This window comes from Siphateles boraxobius, unplaced genomic scaffold, assembly GCF_051911475.1.
Source record: "Siphateles boraxobius isolate OS27281-9 unplaced genomic scaffold, OSU_SipBor_1 7, whole genome shotgun sequence".
NCBI lineage: Eukaryota > Metazoa > Chordata > Actinopteri > Cypriniformes > Leuciscidae > Siphateles > Siphateles boraxobius.
In genome coordinates, this window is record NW_027509197.1 from 24095952 (window position 1) to 24122308 (window position 26357).

General features: G+C 37.8%; 2 protein-coding genes across 2 annotated transcripts; one reads left to right on the forward strand and one right to left on the reverse strand.

The window, feature by feature from the left end:
- The first annotated feature begins 16767 nt into the window (after positions 1-16767).
- On the forward strand, positions 16768-20551 carry LOC143723160 (uncharacterized). The gene is made up of 8 exons (XM_077215163.1): positions 16768-17122; positions 17299-17396; positions 17703-17780; positions 18167-18295; positions 18890-19018; positions 19131-19259; positions 19537-19588; positions 19800-20551. The coding sequence occupies exons 1-7, from the start codon at positions 17071-17073 to the stop codon at positions 19582-19584; spliced, it is 663 nt and encodes a 220-aa protein (XP_077071278.1). The 5' UTR covers positions 16768-17070; the 3' UTR covers positions 19585-19588; positions 19800-20551.
- Positions 20552-21878: 1327 nt separating this feature from the next.
- gja8a (gap junction protein alpha 8 paralog a) lies at positions 21879-24054 on the reverse strand. The gene has a single exon (XM_077215162.1). It carries the CDS (start codon positions 24036-24038, stop codon positions 21879-21881), a length of 2160 nt encoding a protein of 719 aa, XP_077071277.1. The 5' UTR covers positions 24039-24054.
- Positions 24055-26357: the final 2303 nt, after the last annotated feature.

Consider the following 26357-nt stretch of genomic DNA (forward strand, 5'->3'; position numbering starts at 1 on the left):
GACATCATCAGAACATTTCAGAGGGAAAATCTTAATTTGGAAGAAAGGGTGATTGTAGTGGCCAGAAGAATGAAAATTCTGCATAGTGCATGTACTGCACCTAAAACTAGCTACTTCGCATGGCACAAATCCCCACAAATCGAATTTGTAGGTGAAAGTGCTGATGACTATGGGGGACCTAGCAGAGAATTTTTCAGGTTGGTCTTATTTATCATATTTAATAATATGTTTATCAAATACTATGTGATGTCTTTTTTATTATAGCAAATATACAAAACAAATTTGTTTACGCTATTGCAGTCAGATATTATATAATATTTACCGTTGTTTATGGCAATGCTAACCACTCATCGGGTAACTGAAATGGCACTTCATTTATCTGCCTTGTATCACACCATAGTATAGAAACTGGTGCCATCCTGTGTCTCAATTATCAATTGAATATGGTTTTAAATATGACCTCAGAGTACAATATCAATATTACAGTAATATTCTGGCAGTGTTCCTCTTGTTGCTTGGCCAACTGTTTTTTACCTTGTAATGGACTATTTTATTTTTCTTAGCTTAAGGTTTGAGATAATAAGCAGGTAATTATATATATATATATATATATATATATATATATATATATATATATATATATTAAATCAGTACTTCATGACCACATTTATTTGGTGTAGCTATATGTATTAAATTGGAAAATGTATAGTTAGCTGGCTACTGTGGTCCAAATAAAACCTGCCAGAGTGATACAAGATTATATTGTTTATTTTGCTATGCTGATGACTGAATTATGACTTCATTATTAGTATTATTATTAATAACCACAAATTGTAGGCTTTCATTTCAATATCAATTCACTTATTTAATTGTATTTGGGCTCTTTATTTCTCTAGGCCTTTGATGCAGGATGTGCAGTCATCATTTGGAGTTTTTGAGGGGAAAACAGGCCAGATGTTTTTCACCTATGACCAAGTAGCTGTGGAAATGAAGCGGTATTACACAGCGGGAAAGCTAATTTCTTGGTCTTTCATGCATGGTGGACCAGGTTTCAAAGCACTAGATAGCGCATTATTTAAACTAATGTGTGGCCAACCAGATTCTGCAGAAGAATTTGACTGGCATAACCTGCCAGATGGCGAAATTCAAGAGAAAGTGCGACAGGTATGCATCTTCACACCATTCAAACAGATCATCATTTTTGATTTGTGAAGGTAATGGAGTTTCTTTCATTTAAGGTATTTTTTTTGTCAGACCCAAGAAGACATAGATTGGATTGTGTCAAGCCTTGGAGACTGAATTGCTGACTGTGGTGTCCCTGGAATTTACAGTGCAGCACCTAAAGATATGAGACGGATCCATGGTCAGGTGATCAAACACTACATTTACTTCAGGTATAAAACTCAAAATAATTTACATTTTAATCAGTCTACAGTTTTAATCATGTTTACTTTAAGTGCCCTCCACTAATATTAGCACCCTTGGCAAATATGAATAAAATCTCTGGATCCAGATATTTCAGATCCCCGCTTGTGTAACTTTTTGTGTAACAAAGGTTTTGGAATGAAAGACTAAAAGGATAAAATGCTAAGACAATTTGACATATTTACATAGGGAGATAATTATTGTGGAGGACACTGAATTGTGAGTATATTTTTATTTTATTTTTAAATAATACATATGGAAATTTCTTGGAACATATTTATTTTAGAACAGCAGACATGATTGCTCAATTTAAGGATGGCATGAACTCCTGTGGCAACTTGTGGCAGATTGTTGAAAAAAACTGGAAGGTCTTCCTTCCCTTGTTCACGAATGAGCAGAAAGAACTAACCAGAGATGAATTTAGAGCCCTCTTCACAATTTGCTGGAGTGAGGAGGGAAGCAACCTCAGAGAAATGGAGGAAGACACCATCTTTTGCTGGGAGCTCCTGCTGAATTCAGTTCAGGGTAATCAGACTGGGATAATTTTGACTAATATTGTCATATTTTATGATTATGCTTTTCTTCAATATCACTCTGTCTTCAAGAGTATTTGCATGGTTTTAACAGGCACAGCTGTTCTTATATTCAGAACAATACTCACCGTTGTGTGATATTGCCTTTATACAGCTGATCAATTAACTATAATATGCTATCAATAAAATAAAATATTGAATTTTCTTGATTTTACAGAAAAACAATCAACAATCACCTTTCAGGAGATGCTGGTATTTATTACTGGTGCAGACAGCATTCTCCCATTGGGCTTCCCCGGAGAACCAAGAATTGAGTTTTACACACAAGAAAATCGCCGGCTTCCATTTGCGTCAACTTATGGCATGGTGTTCTTTTTGCTTCGAGGTATCCAAGAAGAGGAGTTTACTGACCTGCTTAACACGGCACTTAAAGGGTACCTTGGATTTGGAAAAATCTAATTTAGTAAATTTAGTCATTTGTTAATTCAAGGGATAGTTGACCCTAAAACGAAATTTCTGTCATTAATTACTCACCCTCATGTCGTTCCAAACGCGTAAAATTTTTGTTCATCATCGGAACACAAATGAAGATCTTTTTAATGAAATCTGAGAGCTTTCTGTCCCTTCATTGACATCTATGCAACTACCACTTTTACGCAAAAGTTATGAACAGAAGTTTAATCTAAATTTTCTGATGAGACTCGATCGCTTTACATGATGAACAGATTGAATTTAGGCTTTTATTCACATATAAATATTCAACGCACACATCAGTTGTGTTAAACAGAAGCTCAAGCATGTTCGCTTGTCGTGCGAGAACCAATGAGGTTCATTCACTCAAACATGCTTGAGCTCATGTTTATCATAAATTATGTGTGTTGATGAAAGTTTTTTTGTGAATACAAGCCTAGATTTAATCTGTTCATTATGTAAAGCAATCGTGTCTCTTCAGAATATTTTGGAATAAAATGGTTAATTCATATAGATCAGTTTTACGATCTTTTTATTTACGTCAAAGTGGTATTTGCCTAGCTGTCAATGGAGGGACAGAAAGATCTCAGATTTCATCAAAAAGATCTTCATTTGTGTTCTGAAGATGAACGAAAGGCTAACGGGTTTGTAACGACATGAGGGTGAGTGATTAATGACAGAAATTTCATTTTTGGGTGAACTATCTCATTAAGTTCAGTGAGATTTTTTTGCAAAAACTTTATTTTCTCTAACAACATTATGTTCTTGAATGTTAAAAAAAAATTAAGAGAACACTTCCAATGTTAAAAGTGGATTTGGTAGTTTCAACAGTTGGTGCATAATTCATTTAAGACTACAATGTTTGTCTTTTCTCTGAAAATAAAAATTCCAAAATTAAGAGGAAATATTGCATCTTCTGTTTTATTGCATTACACTATTGCAGATTCCAAATAAGAAATGTTATTTTCAGTCCTTGGTCATGTATTTCTAGACAAATATATAGAATGTACTTCAGTTATGTTTATAAATGAGTACAGCGTTGTTTCTCAAAATCATTGTGAAATGCAAAGATCTAAATATAATGCTGTAAATACAAACAATTTACTTCAGCAATCTAGGTTTATGTGAGTAGAGCACTCAAAATGAATACTTGGTCAATACTTGCTCAATCTTAAAAAGAGTGAGTGGTATAGGAAGAACTTATATGACCTGCATTGGTGACCAAAAGTTTAAAATGTTTAAGATGTTTTTAAATAGGTCTCTAATGCTCACAAAAGGCTGCATTTATTTAATAAATATTAATAATAATCAGCAAGAACAGTGATATTGTGAAATATTGCAATGTAAAATAGCTGTTTTCTATGTAAATATATTGTCAAATGTAATTTGTTCCTTTGAATATACTCAAAGCTGAATTTTCAGCATTACTCCAGTCTTGTCACATAATCCTTCAGAAATCATTCTCATATGCGGATTTGATACTCAGAAACATTTATGATTTTTATCACGTGGATAACTATTTGAAACGAGTCAGAAGGCTGAGGCAGATCCATTTGCAACTACTTTAATAACTCAAAGGCAGACAGAAATAAACTCAGGAATTCTTGGAGGATAACTCAAAGACACAGTCAGAAATAAACTCAGGTAGCCACTGATGAGGTTGCGCAGGCAGCAGGGTGAAATCAGGCTGGAAGTCGGAGGCAGGCGGCGTGCATGCAGCAAACTGGAACAGGCATAAAGGTCTTGGCAGGCGGCTTGAATCAGTGTCCGGATCAGGCAGAGGGTCGAGAGGATGGCTGCAGGCAATCAGAGTAGGTTAGTATAGCGAGGATCAGAAATACGGGTAATCTTGATACACAGAAACGGCTCGGACATGCACACATAGAGAGGCAATACTTCGCAATGAACACTGAGTCAATGAGGCAGATAAAGGCTGAGCAATGATTAATGCAGAACAGGTGAAGGTAGTCACAGCGCAGTTGATGCATACTAATAAGAGAGTATGCAACACACTAGAACTCAGGAGAGGGCGCTCGTGGTTGAGAAATGATGGACTCAGGGAGACTGGACGCCGTAACACTATTGTTCTGCTTAATATTTTTGTGATTCGTCATAAGTTTGTGATAACTATACCATGATACTTTTTCAGGATTTAGTTTAAAAAATGGAAAGTTAAAAAAATCTTTTGTAACATTATAAAATGATTTACTGTCACTTTTGATCAATTTAATACATTCTTACTGCATACAAATAGCATTGTTAATGTTAAATATTAATGTCCAGTAGTGTACACAAAAATTTTAAACAGTTTTCAACATTGTTAATAATATTGAATGTTTCCTGTAAGGGCAATGAAATAAATTACATTCTAAACTATATTTAAATAGAAAACAGTTATTTTAAATTGTAATTTAATTTATATTATTTCACAGTATTCCTGTTTTAACATATTGTTTATCAAATAAATGCAGCTTAAGTGACTATAAGAAAAAACATTAAAAATCTTAAATATTCTAAACATTTGTTCCAGTGTATGTGTGATCTATATGGGTTGAGGAATATTTCCAAGGAAATTAATAACTTGCTCCAAAAGATCAGTTCCTAAATCATCACGTCTTCCACCAAGAGGGTTGACCTGCTGCACAAGTTGTTCCATGACTCCTCCTTGAATGTTGAAGTGGTTGGCAGGAATCTCAACAGATTCTGGCCAGTTGAAAATTGTTTGAAAATCTTGGCGGGTAACTTCTTCTGATGCTGGAGGAATGTTAACATCTGCAACTGGCTCTGCAACTGGCTCTTCGTCTGCTCCAAGGATTCCACGTATCCCGGTCTGGTTTCGAGTTAGCTGTGAGAGACATCCTCGAATGAAGTGCTGATGGGGAGACATGTACCGTTCAGTTCTCAGCTTGTGGTGGTTCCATTGATGAATGAACAGTTGGAGATCCCTATTGATTCGAGGTATATACACATAATGTAATGCCCACAGGTGCATTTCATTGGTACTGTCAATTTTACCCTCACTTTCCAAAAGCATGAATAATGCATAGTAAGTATTGGAGATGCCCTGCCAAACGTCCCGCCACAATCTCTCGATCCTTTGGTTGTGTGTCCTCCTTCCTCTCAGAGCACTTCCCCTGGTGAATCCCCGGAAGACATTCATAAATAGGCAGACTGCATTATTCTCCCCTCCATTATCACAGCGGACTCTTGAAGGTAAACCATATTGGCCAATGGCTTCTACAAAACAATGGAAAACTGTGTCACTGCGATTGTTGGAAGAAGCCTTTAAGAATACAACAAGCCTGCTGTACCCGTCAATCCCGCCGTGTATGACAATCCTCCACCTAACAAAAAAAAAAAAAAGGGTATGTGAGGTAAACTGAAAACTGATCAAATTACGTAACATTTATTCTGGTAGTCATCTCAAAAGATCTAAAGCCAAGTATGCAGAAGGTGATGGAAATGAATACTACTGGATTTATTTGTATTTGGCAGATAACATCTTGAGTGCCATCAATAATATTGTGCATGTTACATTTCAATGAAACCCGAGTAAAAGAATGCTAATTAAACAAAAATTATCCATTTGTTTGTTTTAGCAGTATGCCACAGTCTACACATGGTCTTTTTACATAAAAGAAAAATAATAGAAGGACCATATACCTGATTAACTTATGATTACCATCCAAATGCCATAATGAATTTGGCCCGGCAACCTTATAGACTCTTCTGTGCAGTCTACGTGTAGTGACTCTCTGGGCTGCTCCCACTGGATTAGTCCTAATTAAACTTTGTCGGACTCTGTGCCGCTGCACCACAATACCCTGACCAGCCAGACGTGCCTAGACTGACTCTGCTCCAAGTTCATCATTTCCTCCAACTACTTCTCTGACTCTGTTATCAAGGTCAGAGTCGGACAGATCCGTGTATCTGTCTCTAAGTGAAATACGGAATTCCCTGTTGATAGAAGAGAGCAAATGTGAGACTCATGGATTCAAACCCAATATAACTTTGTTGCCCTTTACTCAAATTCTCCTCTATATGTATATTAAGTTAATATTGTTTAAAATCAGTCAATCAATCAATTAATTAATTATCCTTAGGGTTTATCCCTATCACTATATATAGTTTATATAATATTTGTTGCTCAATACTGAACACTGTTGATGTTTAAATCTTTTTCAAACTGTTTGTTGAAATAGGGGTTGTGTGGGTTTGACAATTTTAGATGAAACAATGAGGCATATGACTGTGAGAATAACGTTTTTGAGTAGTTCAGAGTCAGACTTATTTATCCGAATGCTTTAGTTTGGGTCATGGGAATCTATCTCAGCATCTCAGGCCATAGGCGGGGGAAACACCCTGTACATGAAGACGCATCTTTTTCGGCAGCACTTGATCCAGTAATAATAACACTTTCTCTTCTGTTCTATTTATGAAAAAATAAAAAAGAACAAGTACTGTGTTAGATTAAACTGAGAAGGGTCATAGCATTTGCATATTGTCGTCCTACTATTAGTGTAACTGCTTTTATTGTTCTCATTTGTAAGTCGCTTTGGATAAAAGCGTCTGCTAAATAAATAAATGTAATGTAAAATGTAAATGTAGGGGAGATGCAGAGAGCCAGGACCTTATTGCTGTGAGGTGACAGCGCTACCCACTGAGACATCATACCACCACTTGCAATGGACTTATGTGCAACTTAAATACCACGTACATACAGATCTAGATTTTTAGTTGATATTGTACATAAAATTAACCCTGAATATTGCATTAAAATTTAAGATGCATTACTTATCTGTACAATTTAAATGCATAAAAAGACTGCATGAACAACTAAGACAAATAACCTCACCTTAAACGACGTTTCACAGTTCGCCTGGACACACACAAGATTTCTGCCATTTGTTTTGTTGAAAAATTATATTCTAGCAGTAAACGCAACTGTTCTTCGGTTATGGAGAATCGTGGATGCCAGATGAGCCCCTTACTAAGGGAGCACTGTAACCCTGGGGAACTAAGGATAACAGAAAAAAAAACACTTAATAAAGAACAATTCATAATTAGTATTCAAAATGGTTATGCAAACAAAGCATATCAAACACATTAATATGATACATATTAATATTAACACATTTTGGAACATACCGTGCTGCTGAGTCAATGTTTCCAAATGATCCAGAAACTCAGATACCTGGTCCAGCATGTCATTTGCCGTTTCAGGATCCAGCAATCTCCCTCGTGACCATACCACACTTCTGGCCATTGTCTGCATTCTGTAAAAGGGAAAATATATAATATAATATAATATAATTTAAAAAATAATTCTAGGTTCTTCTACTTCAGTGGTGGGTGGCTGACTAACACTGTCATTAACATTAACTGCAAAGCCTAGATCTTACAATTAATTCAAAATAAATGCAAAGAAACAGATTGCCATATTAAATTTGTATTCATAGGAGAAAAAAATACTGTCAGAACAAATTATAAAACAAAGTGCTTAGGAAAAGTGCGAAGTGCTTAGGACTATATTGTATAATGTAACCTAAAGTTACATATAATTTAATTCATAAATAATTACATACGTTTTATTAGCTACCCATTAAACATCCACTGGTATTGTAAGAGAGAACAATTCTCCATACCATGTAATGATTTCAAGTTGCATTAAGTCAGCTATCTTTCTTATAAATGTAGGCCTAATGCCTTTTGGACATACCGTAATATTACAAGATTCAAATCTTCATTAGTATGGTTATTAGAAGAAGCCAGCTCCACGCAGTCTGAAAAAGTTATTTGGCAGTTTGCTAAAAAATTTCTAAGAGCCATGGTTATGGTTTCAGCTGCTTACTTTGGTACCTGGCCGCGTTTCATACTGAGAAAGAACGTAGGACAACTTAAAAGGGCATGACAAATCATGACATAAGGCTGACATCACACACTACGTACCAATGCATTATCCCTCATGAACAATTATAAAGTCTGATGTTTGCATACGTGTATCTTTACGACATCCTTCATTACTAAACATGACTTCTGATATTTGTATACGTATATATCAATCAGAGACATATGTACCATCTCGTCACATATGCAAATATAGTCTCAAATACAGCAATTTCATTGGCTACTGTGCTTTTTGACGCGTTAACGCGAATAAACAGCGCGTGTTGACGCGGTCAAATTTCACGCGTTTCGTTTAAAGACTATTGGCCCCGATCGCGTTCCATACTCACGCGCCGCTCATGCTTGCGGTGTGAAACGGCCGTGAGTGTTGCCATTAGTCCAGTCTATTTATGAAAAAAGATTGAACAAATTGCAACAGAAGCAAACTCGACTGATTTTGTATGCTCAATATGTAGCTACTGAGTAAGGGGGGGAAAGCCTTGAAGAATCCCATTAGGGGAAAGTTTCGAAAAAGACCCAATAGCCTATTCATACGCCTATTCATTCTTTTTCTCACGTGAATAGGGTAAACATTTTAACCTTTAGATATCACCGGGAAAATTACTGAGTTGATTTCTTACATCAAGACAAACAAAAAATGTATTACACGTTTTTTGAAATTGTTTATTAACATGGACGAACGGTGCATAATCTAATTATGTAGGCTATGTGCTAATTTGCATAAATACCAAACAGATCTAAACATGGCTAAGCCTATAGCCAGGTGAAAAGTCTGGTTGAATCTGGTTGACATATAACAGTAAACGACTTCATGTTAAGGTCTGAATGGAACCCATTTAGGCTAGCCTGGGGTGCGTTTCCCAAAGCCAACTATGGTCGCAAGTTCCGTCGTTACCAATAGAGTTCAATGGAAATTGCGATCATAGTTGGCCAACGATGCTTTTGGGAAACGCACCCCTGATCCGTTTCCATTCCAATATTTGTGCTATATATTATAGCTAGGCTACGCTCGCTGGTAAATGTTTATATGTGAAATCTGTTGATAATATAATGCGATTGTGTCTCTTCAGAAGTCGTGGATTAAACGGCTTGATTCATATTTATTTATTTTACTTTATGAACATTTTAAAGTGTCAGATTTTTGGATAACTTTCAATGGAGGGACAGAAATCTCTCAGATTTCATTAAAATATCTATATATAATATAATAAAAAATATATATATATATAATTTGTGCTTTGAAGATGAACAAAATTCTTATGAGTTTGTAAAGACATGAGAGTGAGTAATTGATGACAAAATGTTTATTTTTTGGGTGAACTATCCTTTAATTATTCATATTTTATTATTTAATATGGAATGTTTGTTTATGATGTGTTAATGACTGTTATATATTGTCTGTCTTGAAAATATGAAAATAATATAGTCCTTAAACGATTTATTTATTGTTTATTTTGGTTTTTAATTTTCTGATCTTGGGTTTCATTTGTCGTGGTAACGGAGGTCTTTTATTTTGACGCTCAGTCGCGTGAGCGGATAATGTGCGTGTACAAGTTTAGAGAGAGAGAGACTTTCTTAAGTAGCTAAAGCAAACACACCTTTATGAGATACAAGTTAAAAAGAACTAAAGACAGAGTATGATAAAACACACATTAAGTGCACATACATTTTAGTCCAGATCAGTAAGCTATTTTAAGAAAACTGTATATTATGATATACATTAGAAAAGTAGATAATCTCATTTATAAGAAACAACTCAAACCAAAATCTACAATTTAACCATACGGGACCAAAGTTTTTAATGTGGGTTTTATTATGCATGACGTATATATATGTATTATATGACAAAATATTTGAGTGAGTGTGCAGTTCAACTCTTTACTTAGGGAGATTTGCATACATACAAATACATACATGCCTATTATAAATGTGTATTTTGTGTACACATAATAAACTGTAAAAAATAAAAAATAAATCGTAAATCAAAATCAGCGTCGCAAAACATAATTAATTATCATTTGCGCATGTGCATTTTCTACTGCGTCTACTACGCATGCGTGGAACGGATCGTGTACTGACCATATACTGACAGGCTCGTCTACAGCAGTGGTTCCCAAACTGTGGTCCGCGGACCACTAGTGGTCCGTGAGGGTACTGCAGGTGGTCCGTGGAAAGGCAAAATAAAATATAAAATAATATTTTTTACCAGGAATCCCCATAAAAAAAATAAAAAGTAAAAAGAATATGTAGGCCTCTATTGATATAAAATTTAAATTAAATTGTCTGGTTATTGTGTGATTACTAAAATAGGCTAGTGGTGCTCGGCCGTGACGTTCCAGTTCAGTGCCGTTAGAACCACGGATCGGTGGATAGCAACTGTAACCCCCCTTCACCCGGGTCCCACTCGACCCGCTCCGAGCGGACCTCGAACCCGGGTCTCCGGCATGAGAGTCAGGCGCTCTATCAAGGAGGCTAAAGACTGCAGCCTCTAGCATCTGTCGCTAGAGAGCCTTTTGAGATCAGAGGAGTGAGGTTTACTCGCACAGCGACTACTAGCTGGCCTCCGTTACACTCACCCCCCTAAACCTCACTCCCATCCGGGTCACGGCACCAATGTAACCCCCCTTCACCCGGGTCCCACTCGACCCGCTCCGAGCGGGTCTCGAACCCGGGTCCCTGGCATGAGAGTCAGGCGCTCTAACAAGGAGGTTAAAGACTGCAGCCTCCAGCATCTGTCGCTAGAGAGCCTTTTGAGATCAGAGGAGTGAGGTTTACTCGCACAGCGACTACTAGCTGGCCTCCGTTACACAACAGGTTCTCTGAAGAGGAAAGCGGCAGAGGCAAATATTTTGTCATTATATACAATATTTGTCTGATTATAATTTCACCAACAGTAATTCTGAATTGCCTCCACCAAACAGGTAAATAGGAAATAAGCAAATCAGAATACTGCACGCCAAAACAGCAGTATGCACGCAAGCGTGAAACGCTAGTGTTTCTTCTTGGTTCGTATCTTTTACTGGGGTCTCCAACACGTCGCTTGATTGGAGGTAGCTCATCAAGGGGCCGTTCATATATCGTGTCTTTTGCGCTCTCAAGTTCATTATTTCATGTAGGCGCGCGGCAAGTGGGCTCATAATTGAAGTGACGCACTCATTTTTTTAGGCGCAGCGAGATGAAAACACCTCAACGTTTCATAATGCCGCAAACGCACCGCAGTTCATGTGACAAGAACAAACAAATCAGCTTCATCCTTTCCGTAAACATTGAAAGCTCAGGCAATGAAGAATGTAAGAATGCACGTGCACCCAAACACTACGTGTGTTTTTCTCTTCTCCGTAAATAAATCTTGTAGCAGAGCTACAGCAAGCGTTTTTCAGTGGTGGAAATCTACTAAGCACAACTAAGTTGTGGAGAGCGCGCATAGCAATGACAGACGGCACGGGAAAATCGGACCGAATTTTACTATTAGCTAATAATAAAAGTTAAGCTAATGTGCATCGATGTAAATGTCAAGTAATTTATCTTTTTTTGACTCTTTCTTTTTATAAAAATGATTTAAAGGCTGAAATATGTGAGGTTTATCTTTTTATAAAACCTTTTTTTGTTAAAACTTTATTTGAATTTCATTTTACTATATGTGCCTATAGGGGTGGCAGGGGTTGGCGGCAATGTAAGTATCTGGATATTTGCCGTGGGGCGAGGGCTTCGATTACCTCTCTCTTTTTTGACCATACATGTTTGCATCCCTGAAATGAACCTGATTATGCCCTCGGGCGCTTGAGTAAATAAATAAATTAAATATGTGGCAGCCGTTGTGAGCAGTAAACTTTCTTTTAACAAGCTGTTGTACTGATGTGATGACCAGTTATAGTTTTAATGTTAGTAAGCCTATTTAGAGGTGCGGATTAATTCAGGAAGGACTGTGTGTAGATATATTTTATTATGTGTATTATGAGGTGCTCCGTGAAAATTCTTGATTACAAATACTGGTCCACACACACAAAAAGTTTGAAAACCCCTGGTCTACAGTATATGATGTCTATGCTGACAGGTATCGCACTCGCACGTATCGCACATCACTAGTCCAAATCTCCACTCTCTCCCCTAGGGGAGAGCGGGGTTGGTTGGCACACTTTTCACTCTCTGTCATATTTCTCAGTCATGCTATATGTTAAAATAGTCTAACCAGTAACAACTGAAAGGTTAAGATCTCAGCTACTCAACAGATACATTTAATGTTAACAAATGATTCCTAAAAATGTTTTATTCATCATTAAAGTGATGTTGTGCACTTGTGCCAACCAGCCCCAGTATGGGGTTGGTTGGCACAGATGCTATAGTTACAAAGAATGAGGTGAAAAATATAAAGAACTTGAGCATTTAATTCAAACCAGATGCAGAATAACATTCAACAGAATTTCTGCCCATTTTAACCAAATTATTAACCAAACCTCACTTCCCCAGGCCGACTATTCCCATAAACTCAAAACAAACGAGATTGTATTAATTTAAACTAAACAACCGTTTTTATGTGTGTGTGTGTGTGTGTGTGGCACTGAAGCTAAACTTACCCCGACTATTCCCATAAAACTCAAAACAAACAAGATTGTATTCATTTAAACTAAACAACAGTTTTTGTGTGTGTGTGTGTGTGTGTGTGTGTGTGTGTGTGTGTGTGTGTGTGTGTGTGTGTGTGTGGTGAGTGGCACTGAAGCTAAACTTATTTGTAAATATACAACATATAATAGTATTATTATAATATAAAGTCTATATATATATCATATATAGGGCTACGATATAGCCTACTGTATTACATATTAATATATATAATATTATATCATATATAGGGCTACTATATACTGTTTTACATATTATATATATATATATATATATATATTATTATACAACATTCATTATTTTTAACATATGTAAATTGTGTGTGTGTGTGTGTGTGTGTGTGTGTAGTATTAGGAGTAACAGAAAAAATGCTGTTAGGCTAACTAGCAGGCTAACTTCAAGATGTCTGTGTCTCAATCAGATGAATCACATGAATCACAGTTCTGGCAGATGTAGACTGGTAGACCTGGAGTGCATAAGTCGTGGGCCCACTTTTTGCAATTCAGGCACTGAAGCCAAACTTCCCCAGGTCGGCTATTCCCATATGATTCTAAACAAACCAGACAGTATTCCTCTTCATCTTCATCAGACTCAGACGATGATCTCCTTTTCTGTTTTTTTTTAGGAGCAGGAGCTTTGGATGGAGCTTTCAGTTGTGGCTTCTTGTTTTTTTTGAAGAGTCTCTTCTTTGTTGCGGCCTTTTGTTCCTCCAGTTGTCGCTTGACTGGTGTGTCTGTCAGGATGGCCTTCCTCTTCCTTCTGACGGCACCAACAACTTTCCTAGGCCCAGCCTTAGGGAATGGGCGCAGCTCTTCTGGGGTTTGGGGACGTCTCCCAGTACCAGCAGAAAAACCACTTGGTCCGGGCACAGCATTGTCTGTGGCAGGGTGAAGCTGTTGTGCAACGTTGTCTGTGGCAGGGTGAAGCTGTTGTGCAACGTTGTCTGTGGCAGGGTGAAGCTGTTGTGCAACGTTGTCTGTGGCAGGGTGAAGCTGTTGTGCAACGTTGTCTGTGGCAGGGTGAAGCTCATCGGGGACAGCAACAAGATCGGCAGTTGGAACTGGGTTTGGCCGGTCTGTAACATAAGATGGGGCAAAGGCCTCTTCTCTATACTGGTGAAAATCGTTAATCACGTGACAACAAAGAAGGAAGGCTAGGGTCTCAGGGTGCTTCTCAATATCCCTCCTCGTCTCCTCGTTCCTATGTCTAGTGATGGCAAAATGAGGCTTCCTGAACCACTGAGACCTCGCAGCCCATTGCTTCACCCAAAGGTTCATTACTCGAAGCTTCATTCAGCATTGCTCACTAGTGACACCTAGCTACTGTGCAAAGAAGTAGCAGACAAATTAATTAATTCTGAACCAATGACCTGAGCAGACTTATACCCCCCACCCACCCAAACACACACACGTTGTTTTATTTACTTATTTCTTTTCTTCTCACTATTAAAGTCTGTAACCTTTCATTTGCAATAATAAAAAGACCTGAGCAGGCATTTGTCCATTGCCTGGGTATAAAATAAAATATGTATCTTTCTCTGTCTGAATTTACTTGTGCAGAGACAACTGTCACATACATAGTTAATTAATTATTCAGACATTGTTTGGATAGTGACAGTATGAACAACAAAAGTGACTGTGTTGAGTGCAGTGCTTATGGTGGAGTGAGTGTAATAAAGTAAACTGCAACAGAATAGTCTGGGGTGGAAAAAGTTAAGATTGTTTTTGGGGTGTTTTGTGCAGTGAACTGTTTCTAGTTTAAGTGCAGTGTTGTGCTTATGGGACTGGGATATAGAGGAGCAAACTGCAACACTGCAGTTTGGGGTGGGTGAAGGAAGGATTACTATAGATTTTTATTGAGAAACAAAACAATTTTCAAGTGTGTTGGGGTTTAGACGATTCCTCTTCTTGGACAAAACCTCTCCAGTCTTGGAAAATATCCTTTCACAAGGAACAGAGGATGCAGGGGAACATAAAAATGCCAGTGCCAGCTGGTGTAAATGAAGATACTGATGCTTGTGTTGAGGCCAGACAGGGGAGGATCTCCTCTTTCTTGCGGCTCCATTACCAGGAAAAAGGAAGAGTCGCAAAAAGCAAACAAATCCAAAAGGGCGATCCAAAACAATAAGCAGTCCAGTCCAGATCGGAAAATCCAAAGCAATCCAAATAATCTTATCTAATTAATATAACAAGATTATAATATAGCTACTATAATTAATAATAACAATATACTATAAGTATTCTAGCTTAATATAATGTAATAATATACAGCCCTAACAACACATATGACACAATAACGACAATGACAATGAGAATTCTCTAACTCTCTGACTCTGACACTGACTACTACAACTGCGTCTGCTACTCCTGATAACACCCACAAGGTGGTGCGAGTTTTGACACTCAAACCGAACCGATGACGTTTCCACACAAACCGAGGCCTCGTTTGTCATTAGTCACGTGATTTCCACGTTAACAACACAAGCCTCGAATCGCGGCTTCATCTGGCACGCCCATTTTTTCTCGACACAAGCTCCGACGCCTCGGTTCAAATGTCACATCACTACGGCCGTTTCTCAAAACCAAGAATGCAAAGAACGGACTTGTGTTCTTGGGGAGAACGCTCTTGCTAGTTGTTCTTGGAAGAATGAACTTACGATGTGACGAGCACACAGAAGCTGCTGACAGTTTGAGACGATGTGTTCTTGCTGGTATTGCGCAATACCACCGCACAGCGTCGTCTTCAGTACCCAAACATAAAAAGAATTATTGATGATAACAGCCAGGTTTTTAGCATGACTGGCCCGTTGGCTCGCTAGCTACACCCGCGTGCGCGTATGGAGATTCTTCACTACCGAAAATGTTTGAGCATATTTTCGATTCGCCATAACTTTTCGTAAAAATGGCAATATTTGAAATCTACACAGTAGATTTCTCGCATCAAATGCTCTCAGAAGTTAATTTAGTGATGAAATAGCATACGAAATTGTAGAAAAACGACTTCGTTGTTCTGCCTTTCTGCTCCCCGCTCCTTCCTTGAATGCCGAAATGAATTCTGGGATATTTCTGCCGTCAAGTTCACACAAGTTACCAACCGATGCATCCTCGGTAAAATGGGCGTGTCAAGAACACTTCCGGGATTTTTAACCGTTCTTGCCAAAATGCAAACTTGTGTATTGAGACAGTACTTGGGCAGCGACTGATGACGTTTCACAAGTCCACAAGCACACAAGTACAGACAAGAACGCATATTGAGAAACGGCCTACCTCTGTCCTCCATCCTATGACCCGGAAACCGATCGAGCGCAGCCATCTTGAAGGACATCTCAATTCTCTAATTGCACCGCGAGGAGTCGAGGAGGCTTCCAGAGGTAGTCATGAGCGAGGATACACGGGTGTATCCTTTGCGGAAGATTTTTGTCGACTAAACGTGACGCACGTGTCAATTCTCCTCCCCCTTCACATGGATCACAATCATTTTAATTTATTCTTTACCTTTGCAGTTTATATAAACTACATATCTCAAATATTTCAACAAGGTATCTTGCTTTATTGTTATTTCTTATGAAATTCTTAAATAAACATACTTCAACAACATGAGGGCAGATCCTTTGAGCGCTGCTGATGACGCAGTGAAGTGACGCTCGAGTGATCAAGTATTCCAATGTATAAAAAAGGCTTGTTCGACTTGAACCGGCGCTGCACAGACCGATCGGTTGATGACATCAAAGTACCGCGAGAGCGATTAGAGAGCAGACGGCTCCTTATGCTTTTGAATCGCTCTCGCGGTACTTTGATGTCATCAACCGATCGGTCTGCGCAGCGCCGGTTCAAGTCGAACAAGCCTAAAAGCTTTCATTCGATTCCTCCGTCATCGTTTTCTTTCCTTGCAGCCTTCCCTCGTATCTTACAGGGGGTGGAGCTGAGACGCTAGGAAAGGAAGCGAGGAAAGGAAACGAGGATGCACAAATAAGAAATGAGAACCACCCTCTCTCTCATAGTGTGAGAGGAATGGGAAACTTCGTATCACAAAGCCTTTGGAAAGCTTGCTGTTGCAACCGATTCAGTCAGTAGCCTATCTTCCGAAGTGTTAGCCTAGGAGTACCCGAACAACTATGAGGATTTTATCAAAGCTCATTCGAAACATGCAGGAATCTCCTAGAAACGGTAAATCAATAAAGCATACAGATACTTAAAACGTACAGATAAAACAAATACTTGTGATGATCCTGAGTGATGGAGATATGTATATTAATTTAAATGAACTTTAATTCAGTTCGTTTTAGTTGTATGCTGTAGCCTGCAGATTATTTACATGCTATAATGTGTGACTTCTTTTAAAGGACATGATGTCATTTGGGAAACTAACATTCATTCGAACATTGTGGAGAGAGAATATGATTGTATGTCTGAACCGTTCACAAAACCATTATTGTCACTGGTAAGTTTTAATCACGAAACAATGCACACAAAACCAACAATGCACTTCTGGATTCAACTTATTTTTATAGGCTACGCTATTACTGAATATTTCTGTCATACTGTATGTGTAATTTCTAATAGGTAATCAAGAGGATGATAATGCTTACATTAGGAATATAAGTCAATGACTTCATCTTTAAAACTACTTTAATTTGTTAAATTAGCCTAGAAATACAAGCTTTATCATGACTGCTATGGTTTGAATGACAAATCATACATGGACAAGCCTTGTCACTTAATGATTTGTGTTTTTGTATCCACACAGAAACAAACAATCACCTTGGACACTTTTAAACACATTATAACAGACCTGGCAACCCAGCTAGATAGAGTCACAACAAAGGTACATTACTAATTGTTACTGATTGTACATTTGTGTGTGTCAGACATTTTATGCAAGCAGATCATCTCTTGACATGCCTCAATCCCTGTCTCATTGCAAAGGCTGCATAAGTCAATGATGATGCCTCATTTCAGTAAAGTAACCATTACATTCTATAGTCATAATGAAATCACAACAATTTACACTTCACAAGGAATAGCTGTCAATTTTATAATGGTTAGGCTACTTTTGTGGAATAAGACATCCTACCTTGATGACATATGTGGCCGATAAAATTCGCCTTTGAAATGAGACAGCTTAAATGATGAGCAAGTGAGAGATCATCTAAATCATCATTCTTTTGCTCAGACACTGAGTGAGTATTTTTACTACTATTTATATTATAGGTTTTTGGACAGTCCCAAGCTTACAATGTGGTGGATGACTTGAGTTTGGAGGAGTGTGAAGTTTTCATTGTCAGATGGTCTGAGGAGCTGAAGTGTTTGCGTGCAAAATACAGAGGCCACCTAGGCAAGGTAAAAGTGACCCAATATCTGTTTGTAACTACACACAGGGTCCAAATTTAACGCCTTCGAAATAGCCAAATGCGTGTAAAAATATTTTGATCAGGAAATAAAACGCTGATGGGCCTGTTACTTTATCTGGAAATGCTACAGTCTGTTGAATCTCGCATGACTCCCACACAGATTAGCTTCTATAGAAGTCCATTACGAAATATTCCATTACAATCCAATATAGATATTCCATGGAAGAAACACTTCATACCTACACTATATTTCCATATAATTTTGAATGTATTTAAATTGATGATTTGTATTTGTTAATCAGCTGCAAAATGTGGATATGTGCTTTTAATTACACATTTTCTTCCACGAAGTAAAGGAGAATGACAAGGAAACCAGATAATTAGTTAATAATTAGTCCCATTGGTTCATAATACTGTTGGTAACAGCGTATAATTTATGATATTTATAGGTATGCTCATGTTGATGTAAGTCAGCCTCTGATGTAGAGATATAAGACATGCATTATGCAAATTGCAAGTATTGCAGATACAACAAAAAGATTGTTAAAAGTTAGTTAATGCTTAAATATTTCTATTTCATCAGATTTCCAATGTTAAGAAATTCCGAAGGAGTCTGGAAGGTCTAAACACCAGAGATCATGAAGTTCAAAAACTGACAGAAGCTCATAAAGAATTCCACTGGTTTATTTATATTTTGAACTCACTTCCAAAGGTTAGTCATTAAAAAAATGCTTTATTACTTGACCAGACTGTCTTTTTAAGCCCATGCCTATTAATGTGGATTTATCAGCCTTGTTAAATTTCTCTTTTTTTTGTTTGTTTAGTCCTCAGTGTGTCAAGAAGGATGTGCTAGAGTAGAGCTGTTGAATCTTTACATACTGTGGAAGAAAGGGCAGCTGATCAGCATGCTTCCTATCATGGACTTTATCATGAGGACACTACTCAAGGAAAAGGTATCATGCTGAGATCATGTTTCTCTTTTGTTTGTTTTCTTGTTTATATGTTACTCCACCATTATAATCATCCACATGTGTAAAATTGTTTTTAAGCCTTGTTTTAAAAGCAACTGCTTTTATTGGGTGACTAGATCTTAGGGTCATTCTTATTAGATTTGACTGCCATTTGAAAACCACTTCAAGTTTAAGTATATAACTGACCCTAACCCATCTGGAATTGCAGATGGTGGTATAGAGGATCTATGTAAATAACTCTTGGTTTCTATGACTTTAGGATTCTGTTTTGAAACGGAGGCTTCAACATAGATCAGCATTGATGTAAACAGGTGATCATTTTGTATTTACATATGTGTAATATCGACATTAGAATGTGTTAGGGGTGTTTTTTGTAAGCACATATGGTTAGTTGTGCATTTATAAGAAAAAGGAAAGAGATATCACTTTCTGTATGACATTACATTCTTGTAAAATTCCAAAACATGTCTCCCATTACTTTCTTTTTCTCAATTCTAACTATTCTCCGTCTCTACATTTTAGGTTCATGTGTAGCCTACCATTGGAATTTAAACTACATCTTCTAAAATACTTAATTATGAAATCCTCACTTTAGCAATAATGTACCACCTTTGTGATCGAACTGAATGACAGCTCTCAAGGAATGGGAGCATGAGTGAGCCAAGAACCATCACAAACAAACTTTAAACAAAGCCTTTATAGGCTGCTTGGAAGAACTATTATATACTGCTGCTGTGTAGCTAATGGAATGAGACAAGAGAGACAACAAAGGACATTCCCTTGACTGGAGTAAAATCTCCTGATGATGTGTCTGTGAAGAGTAATATCTGCATAAAAAGTCTGAATTTAGCTTACTTTATTTTTAAATGTTATACGTTCAGAAAAAGAAAAATATGTTAATATGCAGCCACTGTACTGGATGGATGCAAATGCACACAAACATGTTCATGCACTTTCAATTTCATTATTGATTCTTCAATATGGTTTCTTGTAAATAGCAACTATAATGATCACAGGCATACAGTGGCACTGCGCAGACACTCTGTACTTGTAAACCACCAATGTATTCATGTGTTGAAATGCAACAGCTCTAAACCCACAGTAACGTTATAGTTCAGTCACTGATGAGAAGTCTTACCAGTTTACAGCTAGTAGTTTGGCAAATTAGACTAGAGTAAATCAGATAGGTCAGAATAAGTATTTTGATAGTAAAAAAAGTTAATTTTCAATGCAAAATCACATGATATATTAATAAATGAAAATATTTAGTCACATTTGTTTACTTCATGTATGTGTTTTTTTTTAATCTTCCCAGATTGGCCTAGTTATGTATGAAGAGGTACTTTCAGTTTCTATTTTTGGGACTGTGGTTGTTGATTGTTTTCAGTGTATTTTCAGAAGGTTTTAATTAAATAAATAAAAATATAAATTTTATTAAAATTGATTTGAAAATAGTAAAACCTTGAGCTATAATATGTTTGGCCGCTAGAGGTCATAGAAGGTTCATTTCAGTGTTGTCCTGTGAAGTGCACTTTCATACATTTTCTGCAGTTATAATTTAGTCTTTCAATATTTTTAAAGAAATTATGTCTCAGGTTAGGTGAAAAGCTTTATCCTGCACAACAGACAAACACAGGGCTCTTTAGTCATCACTCATTGTAGTATCTTTATCATCAGATAAAATCTTGACATATAAACCAGTAAAGGATCATTGTATCTGGTGAGAGGTATTGCACACAGCATAAAATTATTGTTATAAATCGTTTTAAATGATACAGTCCATCTAAATATGGAACTAAATTATGGAACTATCATTTTTTTAAACTCTTTTTAATGGACTTGAACACCATTGGTAGTAGATTCAGAACAACTCAAAAAAGGATGTGAATGTTTTACACAATTGGTGGATTTATAAACAAAAAGACAACTATTTCTATGGCCCAGGATCAGCATGTAACAATAAATGGCAGATGTATAGATAAACATAACTATTAAACACAACCGAAAGATAAGGCATAAATTGAGAATGTGAGATTATTTACTCCCTGTGACTATCCCTGTGGATTTGTAATAAATGCTATGAAAAAATTGCTAAAATCAAGACAATTTTTTTTCTTGTATTTAACCTACATTTTAGCTTCAAAACATAAATGTTTGACATTTAAAAAAAAATTACAATTGTTTTAGGAAAATATGTCTTTAATACTTTTCACAGTGAGAAATTAGCTACTTTTTAGAAAGTGGCTAATGTTTATATTTTTACCGTATAAGCTATTCATGTTTTTTTCCAGTTTCTTTTGCATTGCTTTTTAAGATTAACTTGTGTGAAAATGTATCATCTAGAAGTTTGAAGTTTTTCAAACTTGGATCTGGGACACCTAGGGTACCACAGAGGGGTGCTATGGGGCTTAATTTTGGGAAATAATATTTTTCTCAATTATTATAAATCCTTATGCATTAAAATACACAGCTGCCTTTATACTTCAGTATAAAAGAGAGCATCATTTGGCATCAGATTTTGAAAACTCCTGATCTAGAAAAAATGCATGTATGCTGGTCCACCTGATAATGTGGAACTAGAGAAATTTGGAGTTTAGTCAGTCATATAGTTAGATCATCTGACCTGGCTCTGCTGCTCCCTTTGCTAAGACGACTTAATGATCTTGTTTCCTCTGTTGTCTCTAGTTCCAGAGCTATAAGTGGAACATCTATCACCTCCTCTATGGCCTCCAAGGCTTTTGATTTTTCAGAACACTCCTCCTTCTCAGGGCCTTCAGTTTCCACAGAGTCCTCTTCTTTATCATCCCACTCCCTAGAGCCTTTCAACTCCTCTGAATCCTCTATCTCTAATGATACCCCATCCTTCCCCAAAGTTTTCACCTGTACAGAGTCAACTGAAAGTCCTAGAGCTTTATCTAGAACTTCCTCACCTGTGCTGAATGCAGTCTCAATAGGTCTATTCTCATTTAGATTTTGTAAAACTTCATCCTTACCCATCCTTACATCTTCTAGAGCACAACTTCTTCCTGCATCCACTAAATCCTCTAGAGCACCCCCCTTTCCTATATTATCTACATCTTCTAAAGTTCCACCCACTCCTGTGTCTACTTCATCCCGTTGAACTCCATCCCCTTCTGTATCTTCTACATCCCCCTGAGCTTTGTCCTTTCCCAAATCCACTTCATCCCCAATGGGCTCTATGTCAGATACATTTGACCCTACTACCTCCCCTAAAGCCTCAGACTTTTGTTCCCCCAAATCTTCAGCAATCTTCTCATCATCTAAAGTTTTTACCTCCTCCAAAATGTCCTCATTTTCAAAAGGCTCAATCTCACAAAGTTCACTCTCTTTATCAGACACCCCAATTTCTGTCCCTTCCTCTACCACATCAGGTAAACTCTCTTCTTCTCTTCTCTTGTCCTTATAGGTGTTATCCTCCTTTCCCACAAATTCCTGTGAGATTTCATTCTCTTCAGCTCCTGAAAAGTTTTCCTCTTGTGTTGGCTCAGCATCTACCAAACTATTTTTCACTGACTTTTCCTCAGTTGCCTCTCTACTGGCCAGTTCTCTCAGATCTATATCAAGACTCTCCTCAAGTGATATTAAATATGTTTCCTCCACACTTTCTCCCTCTGATCGCTCCTCCGGTACTTCTGGTAAAGCAGTCTGAGTCTTTATGCTGTCTACCTCATCTCCTTCCCGAAGTAGCTCCTCTGGTGGGAGCTCTGATAGTGTCTCTGTGACCTGAATAAAGGAGGGTCGAGTCTCATCACACATGATTGTCTCTACAGGTGGAGCTGTTGGCATGACCGCCTCCTGACTCCTTTTTTGCTCCTTCTCAAGTTGAGGTGAGAAGAACTGTCCCTCTTCCATACCGACCTCAGCTAGTGGATATATGTGTGCAACCTCGTCTATCTTCTCCTCTTCAAGGTGCCTATAGCCTTTGCGTTTTTGGACAGGGGTGTTTAAGAGAAACGGTAAACTTCTCTCCGGTGGTCCAAGAGGTTCCAACTGTGCAGGAGCTGGTCGATTGAACACAAAGCGGATCTTCTTCAAGCCAAGGTGGCTGATCTCCACAAAGTTGAGGAACAATGAAACGCAAGCAACTGCCAGCATGAAAATTATGAAGATAGTCTTTTCGGTGGGCCGGGAGACGTAGCAGTCCACCGTGTTGGGGCACGGCCAACGACTGCACTGGTACAGTGGCAGGATGCGGAACCCATAGAGGAAGTATTGTCCGACCACAAAGCCTACTTCAAACAGAGCTTTGAAGATGATATGGCAGATATAGGTGCAAAGCAAGGTTCCCTCGAGTCTGAACTTTTTGCTACTCTTCGTGCTGGTCTCCTTGGTGGTGCGAACACTTCCCTGATCCGTCGCTAGAGGAAGACGCTCTTCACCTAGTTCCTGTTGGTGGCTAACCTCAGCTTCTTCACGCTCCTTGCGCTTCTCCTCCATGTGAATGTAATGGACAGCATGGCCGACATATACAAGCGAAGGTGTGGACACAAAAATAATCTGTAACACCCATAGACGGATGTGAGAGATCGGAAAGGCCTCGTCGTAACACACGTTCTCACAACCTGGCTGCTTAGTGTTACATATGTAATCAGACTGCTCATCTCCCCAGACAAACTCGGCAGCCGTGCCCAGAATTAAGATGCGGAAAATGAACAGCACCGTTAGCCAAACACGGCCAATCACAGTGGAGTGCTCGTTTACTTCCTCCAAAATATTACCCAAGAAGCTCCAGTCTCCCATGGTTGTATATTAGCTGTGTACAAGAAAGACAAATATGAATTAGGGAGAAACAAGATGACACAAGTGTTGGTAGCACTTTATTTTACAGTCTTGTTCCCATGTACATACTATGTACTTAGTAATTATCCAGTTATTCAATTACTATAATAAGTACTAACCCTGAACCTAAACCTAACCTTAACCCATCTAGTAACCTTATATTACCCAGTACTCTCTTAGTTAAGTACACGTGAGTGCACATATACTGTTAAAATAAAGTGCAACCCAAGTGTCTTATACATTATCCAGTGATGCATAATAAGCCTGACACATACAACCCCAAATCAGAAAAACTTGGTACATTTTGTAAAATGCAATAAAATCAAGAATCTTTTATTTGTTCATTCTTTTTAACCTTTTTTTAACTGACAAAATTACAAAGAAAAGTTTTCCAATGTTTTCACTGACCAACATAATTGTATTTTGTAAATATGAACAAATTTTGATTTTGATGGCTGCAACACACCTCAAAAAAGTTGTGACAGAGACATGTTTACCACTGTGTCACATCACCTTTCCTTTTAATTACACTTTTTAATCATTTGGGAGTTGAGGATACGAATTGTTGGGAGTTTTGCTAGTGGAATATTTGCCCAATCTTGTCTGATACAAGACAGCCGCTCAACAGTCTGTGGTCATCATTGCCTGATTCTCCTTTTCATTTTCCATAAGAGACATATCTGGACTGCAGTAAACAGGCAGGCACATCCCTTCTATGGTGCAGAGTGTCTAGAAACCACTCAGTTGTATATAGCAAGTGCAGAATGAGGCCTGGCATTGTCTTGCTTCCCAGGAAATATGTCATCTTGATGGCAGTTTATGTCTCTGTACAATCCAAATATATGCCTCCATGTCAATGGTACCTTCACAATAATGGAAGTTACCCATACCGTTTCAATGATGCACCTCAAAACCAGCACAGATGTTTGCTTTTGCACCTGTTGCTGGTGAAAGTCTGGTTGGTCCCTTTCGTCTTTGGGACTGAGAACTCTATGTCCATTTTCTCCCAAAAACAAGCTGAAACATGGACTCATCTGACCACAGCAGACATTTCCACTTACTTCTAGACCATCTGAGATGAGCTCAGGCCAAGAGAACTCACCGGCATCTCCACATAGAACTGATGTAAAGCTTTCTCCTTGCGTAACAGAGATTCAAGTGGCATTTCTTGATTCAGCGTCAGACTGTGTTCAGTGAAAATGGTTTTCCAAATTACTCCTGAGCACATGTGGCTGTATTTAACAGGGCTCAAAGGTCACGCACATTCAACACATGTCTACTGCCTTACCCAACACAGACTGAGATTTCTCTGGATTCCCTGAATCTTGTGACAATATTATGTATGGAAGATGATGAAAGGCATAAATATTTTGCAATCTTGCATTGAGAAATGTGATTTTTTAATTGTTTGACAATTCTCTCATGATATTTGGCACAAAGTGATGAGCCATGACCCATCTTTGCTTAAAAAGACTGAGAAGCACTTTTACACCCAAACATGATACCCTCAACTATTACCAATTCACCTGCTCATTGTGGACTGTTTCAAAATAGTTGGATAATCTAATTTGAATAATCTTTTCACTTTTATTTGGTCTCTGTCCCTTTTTTGGGGTGTGTTGCAGCCATCAAAATCAAAATTTGTTCATATTTACAAAATACGATTATGTTGGTCAGTGAAAACATTGGAAAACGTTTCTTTGTACTTTTCACAGCTAATAAAAGGTTAAATAGAATGAACAAATCACATATTCTTGATTTTATTGCATTTTACAAAATGTCCCAACTTTTTCTGATTTGGGGTTGTACATAATAAATACATAATATATACTTGCTGTTTTTTATACAGCATTTTCAAAAAATACTTTCCACGTGTACCTTCTCACTAATCTGTAAACCTTCTTTTTTTTTTAAACTAGACTGAACTGACCATTTACAAACAGGACCAGGAAACAACTGTAAGACTCAGATATGCTATTGCCAAAACACATCACCAATGGGCTCACATTCAACAATCTAAGCCATCTTCACATCTTAGACATAAAAGAAAACAATTTTAAAAGATGAAAACTATAGCCTACAAGTACAAGCTATTGCATTAAAAGGTGAGCATCAAACGGTCACCTTTGCACAGTGGTGGATTCAATGCAGTCCAGTTCTGTCCGTTGCTCCTGGTGCCCTGCGGGGCGAATTGGACTCCTGTCCCCCAGTCACCCAAACTCAGTCCTCGTCCTTGTCGCACCACTGAGCAGATGTGAGCGAATGGGCTATGATGGCTGC